Source organism: Gopherus evgoodei, chromosome 3, assembly GCF_007399415.2.
Source record: "Gopherus evgoodei ecotype Sinaloan lineage chromosome 3, rGopEvg1_v1.p, whole genome shotgun sequence".
Lineage (NCBI taxonomy): Eukaryota > Metazoa > Chordata > Testudines > Testudinidae > Gopherus > Gopherus evgoodei.
Window position 1 is genome coordinate 69268990 of NC_044324.1, and position 13053 is coordinate 69282042.

The window sequence follows — 13053 nt, forward strand, 5'->3', positions numbered from 1 at the left end:
TCTCTATCTTTCCTTCTCTCTCAAGTATCTGGTCGCATGTGGACTCCAGAAAATATGTAACTTTAATTTTTTTTCCACTTGTGAATAAGACATTTTCTCAATCTAAATATTTTGAATAGTTAGGATTGGCTTGCTACATAAAAATGCAAATAAATGGTACACCGTGTACTCTTGTTTTCCGTAGTGGTCCAGTGGGATTAGAGCAAAGCTCTATCTTAATTCATAACTTTGTATTCTGTCATGCTGTCTTCAGTGGAGTGATTTAAAGCAGATTGCCCGTCTTAACTCAATTAATCCAATCCTATGAGATTGAACAGAGTGCATGTCAGTGTAAAATTTTGCCCACTGACTTCTGCTGGTTTGAGGAATAAAGTTAGTTATGTTTGTATTTAGTGCTGTAAAAATATTGACCGCATTTTAAACTTTTCTAATTAAAAGTACTGCAACATGGGTTCAAGAAGTGACCAATTGGTAATAGTTTTATATTTGATAACGATTAAAACTTGAGTGATATGCAACAAATGTGGGGCTTTGCATCTTATGTTTTTTCTCTTTTTTTCATATTTTTAAGCAATCTGGATCGAAAGGAAAGGTAAGTTTTATATTGATAAATGAGCATGGCAATAAGAAAGTTAACTTAATGATTACCCTATCAATGCTAGTTAAAGAATAATTCATAAAATTGTGGTCAGTTCTGCTGCCTGTGAGCTATTTTATGAAACGAACATGAAATACAAGAAGTACCTTTCATATGCAGCTATAGGCACTGATTGCCTTTTTAATGTGGACAATATGCTGGGTACATTGGCATACAGAAACATGCATATATACAGATAAAATATACAGAAACAAGGATTGACATCAGTTTTATGTGGAAACTTGAAAGTTAATTTTAAGTGTTTGGATATTGCTGGAGAGCTATTGCTATCTGGTTTCTAATAGTGTTAATAAGCAATTGTTTAGTTTTCTAGCAATCTTGTAGCTGAATAATTGAATTTCATTCTAAATATAGTCATTAATTAAATATACAAATTATAACAATTAACCAAAACACAGATTTGGTGCTGTTCTTTCATGTATTTGTGTGGAAACACTAAACTTTTACATGTCACACATTTCATGTCACTTGTAAAATGCTGGTTTCTGTTAATATTCTTGTATGTAGTTTAAGTGTGCAAATAAATGTAAATATTTTGTTCATTTCTAATACGTTATTAAAACCAACCGGTTATTAATGATGTCATTTATTCCACAAGAAAGTAATTCTTTTCTGTTATGTGGCAGTATAAGCTTGATATTACAGTTAAATTATGATTAAACTGTGCATTTAATATTGAACTAAAATTGAAAATAATTTACGTAACTGTTTAAAGTACCTTTCTTTGGAAATTCAGGTTTTAGTGGATTGATTGTAAATCAGTAGTATAATAATGTGCTTTCTGATACTTTCCAAAATAAAATTTGAAGGGATACTGATATGTCAGCCTTGGCCCTCATATTTTAACCTCATAAGGGATATTACAACTTTTTCTTTCCCTTGGTTTTTTCAATTTTTTAAATGTTGTTCATGATTCTTCTCCACCCCCTCCCCAAATTTTATAGTATGTGGTTTTTGAAGAATCAGTTCTTTTCCTGTTACTGTTTTAATCAGGCACGGCAGGGATTGTCAGAAAAATAAATTGTGCATGGTCACAGCCCCAATTTTGTGTGTGCATAAGTGAAGCAGCAGCTTGTGTTAAATGTTACTAAGAACCACCACCAGCAACTAGGCTCCATAGACATATAAAGTTGCGAGGGGCTTTGTCTCCTCCCAGCACTGTGGAAAAAATCATAGAGCAGTCCTTGGAGAAACACAGTTCTTCCTCTCTCTTGCTCCAGATAGAGCTTTTCCCAGTTGTGTTTTTTGCCTTTTTTTCCCCTGTATCCAGTTCCCTTCAGGTAATGAGATGGTTTTTGGGAACAAGAGCCTACAGGAAGCAAACCTTTGAGTGTAGTGGGTCCCAGACTATGATCATAGGGGCTCTTGGTCTGTTTGTGTGAGCCATGCTTCCTTTTCTCTACTCTGCAACAACATGGCTGCTGAGTCATAAACTGTTTAGGGCAGAAATTCAGGCTCAGAATCTGACTTTGTAGGATCTCCAAGACAGTAGTGGTTAATCTGTGTGAGATGAAACATAGCTGTGAGAGGTGACTACAACAGCAGGAACACATCAGGCAAGCCTTACGCTTCTTGGATAGAAATTCCACACCAAAATCGTATGCTTTGAAAGCTAAAAGTAGTGAGCCCTCCTTCACTGCTTTCTTCTGGCTGAGGTGAAACGTGAAATCTGAGAGTATCCCTAGCCATCTAAGTGATTTGTTCTTCCAGAAGTGCCAAGGGGTAGCATGTACCATACCCTGCCACTGAACAGAGTGGGCTGCTATTTTGTCTTCCTTGTTCCAGGAAGGGCTTGATATTCAGTCCATGTTATCTGCTATTATGTGTTGCTTCTTCTCTGGATTGTTTCCCTCAATTATTGGTTATTCTCCTTCTACTTGAGGGAACAGAAATCAAAGTTCTTGTTTGTTAAATAAGTAAATAAACGGAAAATCTCAAATGAATTGAGTTCCCACTGTCTGGAACCTGTTAATGATTCTTGTAGAAAAATGTGGAACACATGAAATCATTAAGGTGCCTATTATCCAAGAGAAATTTGCATATTCCTTTTTGCAACGTTCATTGGCTACTTTCTGTAGGACCTGCAGGAATTATACTCAAAGCAGAGTGTTGTACCTGCTATTTGACATGCCCTTGATGCCTCTTCGAAATTGAAGATGACTGGCTTGAGATTTATAAACTGGACTGAACAAGGAGGAATTTGCCTCAGAACTTGAAGGAAAAAAAATTGCAAATGCTTTCTTGGGCAGGTCATAAGACATGTCTTTCAAGTTGTGTGTTTATATATCAAACATTTTGTTTCATTCTTAAATGATTAGTTGAGAGTAAAAACTAAAATGGAAACTCTACAATGAAAATGTACCACCTATTTAAAATTTTCTGCTTTACTAGGATGGAGCCAAATCTCCTGGTGTTCAAGTATGCTGCAAGTAATCCTCCTGGTCATATGTAACCTTTGTTTTACCAGCTCTAAAAGCTTTCAGTTATTGTTTTATTAGTCTCCTGTACAGCTTTTTAGGTGTGAGGGTTGTTTAGACTGATTTTTGAAGCAATTCAAGATTTTTTTGCCATGCCCTCTGTCATTGTTCCTTAGATGCCACTTTTCTGAGATAGATAGGAAGCCAGGCCTGAAAAGAATACATTTGGGCACTTCTCAAATCTTTATATATCAACAATAATCTTAACACATCCTTTATTTCAGAGAGAGACAAACTAGCAAAATAAAATGCCTAATGAATAAGTAGGATAGTTTTTAAAAAAAATTCTGTCATCATTCTGAGGTTTGCATGGATTATATAGATCTGGAGTTGCTGGCATGCATGTAATGCAGACAGGGGCCAATAACTAATTCTATTGACAGGACAGATGGCCCCAAACATTTCCCTTGATCTCTTTGGTGGGGAAAAATGAGAGTGAGGAATATGAATACTTGGAGCTCGAGCATAATAAGTTCTGTTTATATTTATGAAGAAATATATTGATTGTATTTTAGATCTTAGACCTGAAGACTGAGGTCTAACCCACACGTTAGACCCAGCAAATTTAACTGAGTTCTGCTGAAAGATCAACCGACAGAGATGATTATTTTATGTTGCCTCATGTTAATAACTGAAAGCTCACAACAAACTGGGAGAGAAATGGAAGCTGGGACCTTTAAATTTCTTTGAGGCTGAGCTTCATTATGAAGAAACATAAGTCTGTCGTAATCAAGGTGTATGTGTACTCGCCAATAAAAAACCCATGGCAACAAGTCTCAGAGCTCAGGTCAACTGGCTTGAGCTGCAGGGCTAAAAAATAGCAGTGTAGATGTTCAGGCTTTGGCTGGAGCCCAGACTTTGAGACCCTCCCCTTGCAGGATTTCAGAGCCTGAGCTCCAGCCCAAGCCTGAATGTCTACACTGCTATTTTTAGCCCTGTAGCTCAAGCCCTGCAAGTCTGTCAGTTGAGCTGGATTCTGAGACTTGCTGCCGCAGTGTATGTGCATGTTTGTTTTTTATTGCGGTGTAGACATACCCATGTAAACCTTTTGGGAATTAAGATATGGTGGCTCCTGTAATTTGGTTTATGGCTAAAATCTATGCTCTTAAACATCTGAAAAATATAGAATGCTTCAATAAAAAAGGATGTAGAAAAAAGCAACTTTCAGAATACCTTTTTGCTGATGTCTCCTGTTTTGAGGAAGGTTAGAAATTTAGAAAGTGTATCCTTTAATGTGCTGCTAGTACCATGTAAAATATGTTCTTGTTTTCTTAATGCAATGTTATTTTCTCATACCTGTCTCCCCCATCTCTACTTGTCACTTGTATGCTATCAGTAAAGGTATGTCTACCCTACCCGCCAGATTGGCAGGTAGTGATTGATCTGTCGGGGATCGATATATTGTGTCTTGTCTAGATGCGATAAATCAATCCACGAACGCTTTCCCTATCAACGGGTGAGTGGCGGCCGTCAATTCCACACCTCAAGGACACGAAGTAAGTCGATCTAAGATACATCAATGTCAGCTACGCTATTCTCATAGCTGAAGTTGTGTATCTTAGATAAATTTCTTCCCCCCCCCCCCCCCCATGTAGACTGCGCCTAAGAGATAGATATGCACAGTTGACCTTAGGATTTTGGAGAAGGTTGAGGTGATTCTTTTAAGTGATTTCCACTCTCTACCCCCCAATAGTTTATTCTCATTATAAACAGATAAGCAAAGGACTGCCATCAGGCTCTTGTGCTGCAGAGAAGGAAAGAGCCTCTTACTCTGGCACTTATGCATAATTGTCAATCTGGGCTTTTTGTTTCATTCTACGTACAATTTTGGACATGTTTGCTTTTGGCTATTATGTGCTCCTTGTAGTAATTTTTGTAATTGGTAGAAGACTAGATATAACTGTTATCCGTTATAACTGTCCCGTACATTGAAATGTGACAATGGAGCAAGCTTGATGGTGCCTTGCCTTGCCTGAGTCCAAAGTTTAAGTTAGGGAGCCTGCACTATACTGTTGAATGTCATTTTAGTGTTCAACTTATTTTTAATTGTTGTTCAGCACTATATGATATGAAACGTGAGTTCAGTGATACATATTTTAAAATTTGTATGATATCAGAAGTATGAATATGCCATGATAAAGTTGAAAAAGGAAGATGCATAAGAGATCTAATTTTTTTTCCCAAAAAATTATTATGGCATGCTGTAGCTATGTCCAGAGATCTTGAATTGTCAAACTAAATAGCTTGGTCGAGCACTTAAAAAGCCACTTCACCTTTGATTTCTTAGGGGGGTGTGTGTATAATACTTGTACTAAACCTGTACTTGCTGTTGCATTCAGATATTCAAATACTATCAAATAGTTTTACAAACAGTAATGTCAAATATGACACAAGTCAAGGCATGTTCTGGTTGTTGAGATGAGGGGATTGTTAAAATAAAATGGTAATAGGCTCACATCATTCCAGTAGCAAAACTGTTTTATACTTTTATATCTCCTATACTGCATTAATATATTCTAGTTATTGCTAATGTTAGTAATAAATGAAATATTCAAGGTGTATAGTAAGCGAACTACATAATGCCAAAAGATCTCACATATGCTTTTGCCTTACAGGATTACACCTTAACTGTTTTGGTTATACTGTGAATCTTTTGCCTTTTTAATTTCTACCAAAACAAGTCAAACAAAAAACCCACACATTTTTTATAAACGTGTAAAACTTATTTTTTGGTTCAACTTACATGCATATTAAAACACAAACTTTGAAACAGAGTTGCTGCACAAACATATTTGTCACAGACAGAAGCAAAGAAATAAAAAGTTAAGGCACATACCATTACATGTTCTCCTTTTCCACCCCCACGCACAAATCCTAAACTATCACAGCATCCATATGCTACATACCACATTCTTCTCAAACTACTCCCTCTACCATCCCTACTGCATAACGCTATCATCAATCTGTTGCCACCCAACACTGTAAGATATGGATGTTTGGTGTAGTTGTTTGGTAAAAAGGGTGCGAGAAGGCACTGTAGATAAACAGTGTTAATCAACAATAGAAACCCTGAAAAAAAATTCAGCCAGAGACAAATTTCAAACACTTGCAAGTAAACGTTTATTATTTAGAACCAAACAAACTACGTAACAAAATTCAAAGGACTGGAGCGGGCAGGGGAAGGGAATTTACGCTGCATACTAAACTCATTTCAGAATTGCAAGCTAATTGTGTCACAGTCAGCACCTTTATAATTTTTCTTCAGTTTCCCCATCCAGTACCAGAAACCTCTAGCTAACTCATCAGCACCTTAGTGGAGCTGTATGGTTAGCACAAGCTGAGTAAATGAACATTTCATCATTTTTATGTATAGAATATACAGAGTTCTTCTCATTCTGTTTAACAGCAGCTTCTGCAATATTAAAAAAAGTAGACAAAGTGGTAAAGTATTTTAAAGTGAAGAAATGCAAAAGTTAAGATAGCACATACACATTTATCTTTTCACATGGAAAATATGAATTTTCAGAGGTTGAATGCTTGTTTCTAAAACTAATCGTAGGGGGGAAAAAAGCAGCAAACAGGAAAAAAAAAAAAATAGTAGTAGCCACCCATACCTGCAAGTGTTTAGCCACTAAAAAAGGGGATTGAGGTTGGAAACACTTAGATGAGTTTACTTGAGTGTAGCTAGTACTCTGGTAGTCAGTTTTAGGTAATTTAATTTGTCTGTATCAGAACAATGAAAAACAGATTTCAGTGTGTGTAGTATATAATAGGAAAACCTGTTAACTTTCTTAATTCAAATATATATGTCTTCAGAGTGCTAAAATTAATATTTCTGGGTTTGGTGAATCGTATAACATTGTCACAATACATTATAATTTCTGTCAAGACTACAACTTCATTAATTTTTTTTTTCCAGAAAAGAATACCCCCCTCATTTTCAGAAGATAGAAATTGACCCTGTTAGATTACCTCGGCCTCATTTGGTGGGTAGGTATCGTTAGCCTTTCATTTACTTTAAACTAGGAAGTAAGTCTTTATTTTCGTCAATAAAAAACTGCTTTGAACATGTCTGTGCCAAATTCTATAATCACACCTATGTGAATCTGTAGTATATCCATTGATATCAATAGGATTTCTCTGTATTTATACAGGTGTGTATGAAAGCTGCATTTGGCCCTTTGTGTGGACTGAATTATGCAATACATGCTGTCATATTGTTGTGAATTTCAAATTCGATCTCAATTTTTAAAAGGTGAACTCATATGAAAAAACTAAACTATCAGTGGTTGAAATGGTATTTCTGTAACACTGCAAAGTGTAGTATATGATGTATCAAACAAGTAAGAATCCCTGCACAGAAGAGCTTTGCTTTGTACAGAAGAGAATGGCAAAATGTCTTTGTAGCTTTATATTCTTCATGGAGCAGCATCTTGAAGCAGGAGACTGAGGGATGGATTTGTCTTTTATTTAACTATAGTAGTAATTGTTTTGTAGTAGCACCCAAAAATCCCACTCAGAGTTGAAACCTCATTGTACTAAGGGGTTGTGCAAAGAAATAGGGAGATCTGAACCCTACCCTGAAGAGATTACAGCCTAATTTTGAAACAAGACTCAACTAGTAGCAGCCCAACAGACTAAGGGTGAGGGAGAAGTTGAGAATCAGCAACTGATTACCATGGTTCTTTTTTTCGATTCTTTGTTAGAGCAACTGGGGGCTGCTCTATCACCAGCTAAGTTTTAGGGACCGTATGCCAGCTGGGGGAGTTTGAGTACATTGCACTTTAGCCATGTTCCCTCTCCATTTTTGACTCACCCCTCTACGTTACGGGCTGAAAGGAATGTAGTATGGGAGCTGGTGATTTAGACCTGTCTCTGTGCCTGAGGTGGACTTTCCCCATATCAGGGGAATTCTCAGTACGGAACTGTCAGTTGTTTGTTCCCTTTGCACTGCATAGGCAACATAATGGGATTAGAACAGAGCAGAGTATATGCCCTTAAGTATTGGTTGTGGCCCCTTTAAACTTTCTGAAATAATGTTCAGCGCACAGGCTGAAAAGTCTGGACTCTACTCAATTAGGAAGAGAATCCAGACTAGTAGTAACTATTGTTAAAGTATTTTTGTCATGCCTTGAAATATTTTATAAGTTAGTTCAACAAACAAAAACCTAGGCGTACTAACACTTCAAGAATCAATAACTCCGTGTAGATTACTTGAAATATAAATTGCAAGGTCTATGTAAAATTTATTAGCTATAGCTAAGCAAACTTAGAGTGGAGAAAAGAAGATTGTTTTACTTCCTAAATATGCACACTTTTTTCTGAAAAATCTACATATTTCATGGCTGGTAACTCTTTAAAAAACTGTGTTTCTCAATGATTTACCTTTTTGTTCATGCTGGTTTATATGTTTAGTGTCCTGAGACTGAGTGTAACAGATATCATGATGCTTTTTAATGGATGGATAATATTAAAGGAAATGCAGAAAGAAAAACAAGAAGTTGTAAAATATGAGAAAAGAGGAGTGTTAGATACTTGAATGTCAGAAATGATGGATAAATCAAGAAGAATCAAGAAGTGCCCTTTCAGTTTGGCTATGACGAGTTTGTGAATCAGTAACTGTTTAAAAGACAGGAAACAAAGGGTAGCAATAAATGGTAAGTTTTTTCAGAATGAAAAGAGGTAGATAGCGGTGTCCCCAGGGATCTGTATTGGGGCCAGTGCTGTTCAACATATTCATAAAGATCTGGAAATAGGGGTTAATAGTGAGGTGGCAAAGTTTGCAGATGATACAAAATTATTTGAGATAGTGAATTCTGAACAGACCGTAAAGAGTTCCAAAGGGATCTCACTAAACTGAGTGACTGGGGCAACAAAATGGCAGATGAAATTCCATGTTGATAAATGTAAAATATTACATATTGGAAATCATACAGAATGATGGGGTCTAAATTAGTTGTTACCACCCACGAAAGGTCTTGGAGTCATTATGGATAGTTCTCTAAAACATCTGCTCAATGTGCAGTGGCAGTCAAAAAGGCTAATTGTGTTAGGAACAATTAGAAAGGGGATAATGAGACAGTAAATATCAGAATGCTGCTAAAATCCATGGTATGCCAAAACCCTCAAATACTGCATACACTTCTGGTCATCACGTTTAAAAAGCTATATTAGAAATGGAAATGGTAACAGAGAAGGGCAACAAAAATGCTTAGAGGTATAGAACAATTTCCATATGAGGCGAGATTAAAAAAACTGGGACTGTTCAACTTTGAAAAGAATGATGGGGGGAGGATATGATAGAGGTCTATAAATGGTGTGGAGAAAGTAAATAAGGAAGTGTTGTTTACTCCTTCACTTAACACGCAAACTCAGGGGTCACCCAATGACATTAATAGGTATCTGGTTTAAAACAAGTGAAAGGAAGTAGTTCTCCACACATGCACAGTTAACCTGTGGAACTCATTGCCAGGGGATGTTGTGAAGGTCAGAAGTATAACTGAGTTTGAATTTAAAAAAAAATTAGATAAACTCATGGAAGATAGATCCATCAATGAGTACTAGCCAAGATGGTCAGGGGTGCAACTGCATGTTCTGTGTGTCCCTAAGCATCTGACTGCCAGATGCTGGAGTGCATGACAGGAGACAGATCATTTGATAATTGCCCTGTTCAGTTCAGTCCCTTTGAAGCATCTTGGATTTCGCCAGTGTTGAAAGACAGAATTCTGGGGTAGATGGACCATTGGTCTGATCCAGTACGGCCATTCTTATGTTCTTGTGTTGCTGTCATCCTCCTCATCAACATTCTTCTGTGATTTGTGTCTCCTGGCTCTCTTTTCCTCTCCTTATAAACTCACTCACACTGGTCTTTGGTGACTTCAGCTTCCATATTGATGACTAATTTGACCCCTTTAGCTGCATGTTTCCTCATTTTCACCTTTTCTTTCCACCTGCAGCCATGGTTCAGGAGTTTGTTCACTTAACTTGCTCTTCCCCTAGCACTGCTCTCTCTCTGTTGTCAAGTTCCACCTCTCTGACCATCACCTGGTCTCATTCATCATCACATATCAACTCCCCTTGTCTGTCACTTGGCTTTTACACAACTTCCAATCGATCAGGACTGATTTTTCTCATCTTCTGACAGCCTTCTCCTCCCTGCCCTCTCTCCCCGTGATACGTTTATCGGTTCTCCCCATGCTTCACTCTCCTCCATCCTTAACTCTTTTGCACTTCTCTCCCAGAGTAATGTCTTCCTTGCCAACCCTTTGTCCATGTCTTACACCAACATGGGGCCTTAATGTGATCCTTAAGTGCCTTAACAAGCCTCCTTTTGAACCCACAGTCACATGCTCGCTTATATATCTATCTATGAAAACAATGATCCTAATAGCCATCACCTTGTCTTAGCTAACTGGGGAATGGCACACCCACCCTTCACAAAAAAAACAATTTAGCTATAAGATGACACTGAGACCACACCCAAAGTTCCTCCCAAAGTTTCTCTGCCTTCCATATCAACAGACTTTATCTCCCTGGAAGGCAGTCTCCCTCAGCTTCCTTTTCTAGACCCCCTTGATCCTTGAGAAGAGACCTTTGAGGAGCAGGAGGCAAGATTGGCTAAAGAACATCCCAACATTTGCTTCCTTTGCTTCTGCTCTAACACTGCAGAGCTTCTCTTGTGAAAATCCTAGGACCAGATTGACTTTGTAATCATGGAAAATCATTCTTTCCTCTTTCAGTTCTATAATTGTCCAAGCTAAGCAACTATACATCTTCAATTCCTAGAGAACTGGGTCCATAGGCTGCCCAAGGGTAACAATGCCACCACTGGGGTGGTGGAACCCAAGTTTGTCCATACCAAGTCAGTGGGGGCCTTGTCATGTTTGTAATGCGATTGTCATACTCGTCGATCCCTCAGTTTGAGGATGATCTATCTCTACCACAGATTTACATATGTGTCCTGAGATGACTCAGGAGTCCATTCCTGGAACCACATATCAGCCCATAGTAGGCACAGAGGGGACGGACTGGGGCAGGAAGAGGCAGGGTGGGCTTGGGGGAAGGGATGAAGTGGGGGTGGGCCAGAGCATCCCTCAGCACATTAGGAAGTCAGCGCCTCTGGCTAATATTACACAGGGATGTAATCCCACATCCGCAATCCCAGACACCTTTTTTCTACTTTTAACTTACTCCTCAAATCTTCCCCACCTTCTGCCTCTACTTCAGTGATTCATGAACACTAAATCCAGAAGGGACCACTGTGATCATCTAGTTTGACCTCGTGCATAACTCAGACCATAGAAATTATTTTGAGAAAGTTCTGTTTGAGCTAGAGCAGATGGTTTAGAAAAAAAAATCCAATGACGCTTTGAAATTTTTCCAGTGACAAAGAATTCATCACAATCTCTGGTAATCTGTCTCAGTGATCAGTTATCACTGTTAAACAGCTTACAACTTATTTCCATTTTGAATTTCTCTAGCTTCAACTTATAATGATTGAATCTTTTTATGCCTTTTCCTGCTAGATGGAAGAGCCTATTATCATAAACTGTGATCAGATCATCCCTTAACCTTTTTTTTTCTTCCCTCCTTTTAAGCAAAATAGACTCAGGGAGGTCAGCCACTATAAGGAAAGTTTTCCAGTCCTTAATTGTTCTCATGACTCTGCTTTGAACCTTCTCTAATTGATCAATATTTGTCTTGAATTGTGGACAGAAGAAATGGACACGCTGTTGCTGCAGAGGTCACAGTATTGCAGCAGTGCCAAATACAGAGGCTAATAGAACCTCTGTTCCTACTCAAGATTCCTTGGTTTATACATCCCTGTGTAATATTAGCCAGAGGCGCTGACTTCCTAATGGCTGAGGGATGCTCTGGCCCACCCCCACTTCATCCCTTCCCCCAAGCCCACCCTGCCTCTTCCTGCCCCAGTCCGTCCCCTCTGTGCCTACTATGGGCTGATCTGTGGTTCCAGGAATGGACTCCTGAGTCATCTCAGGACGCATATGTAAATCTGTGGTAGAGATCATCCTCAAATTGAGGGATCGATGATTATGACAACCGCATTACAAACATGAGAAGGTCCCCACCGACTTGGTATGGACACCCTTGGGTTCCACCACCCCAGTGGTGGCATTGTTACCCTTGGGCAGCCTATGGACCCAGTTCTCTAGGACCTCAAGAGTCTTCCTTTATCTCCCTGGAAGGCAGTCTCCCTCAGCTTCCTTTTCTAGACCCCCTTGATCCTTGAGAAGAGACCTTTGAGGAGCAGGAGGCAAGATTGGCTAAAGAAATTACTCCAGCAACACATTTCATCATCATCATCTCCAGATGAAACCATGATGCATCCTCCACCAAATAGGGCAGACAAATTCAAATGATTTCAAGACCTCACCAAGAGAGTAGTAGACTCGCTTCAGATCCTCCTTGTATTGCACTCCAGATCAATGAGGCCATACTAGACCCAGCCAAAATCATCTGGCAAATACTGGCCATGATAATATCCACATGCAAAAGGGCAGACAAAAAATATTTATCACCTCTAAAGATGTGGACTTCCTTTTTTCCCTTCCATCAGCAAACTCCCTTGTAGTAGAGGCTATAAATGAACGTGGCAGACTGCTAAACCAACACCTTATGACAAGGTTTGGAAAAGACTGGACTTGGTTGACAGGAAATTGTACTCCTCAACAACGCTGTAGTTCAGGACTGCAAATTATCAGGCCTTGATGGTGAAATAGAATCACATTAATTACGGGAAACTCATTTCCTTTATTGATCATCTCCCAAATGGTCAAAGAGAGCAGTTCCAAGCTATAATTGCCAAGGGCCAGCTTCTGCATTAGATACCATGGATACAGCTGCCTGCTCCGTATCAATGCTGGCAGTAACAATGAGATCGTCATGGCTTTACAGTGG

At 38.6% G+C, this 13053-nt stretch overlaps 1 protein-coding gene across 1 annotated transcript in view; it reads left to right on the plus strand.

Annotated features, from left to right (window-relative positions):
- Nucleotides 1-13053, plus strand: part of SENP6 (SUMO specific peptidase 6) — a 180038-nt gene that overhangs the window by 72544 nt on the left and 94441 nt on the right. Inside the window, 2 exon segments of the mRNA XM_030555783.1 lie at nt 572-592; nt 7055-7125. Of these exon segments, the coding sequence (XP_030411643.1) occupies nt 572-592; nt 7055-7125 (92 nt within the window).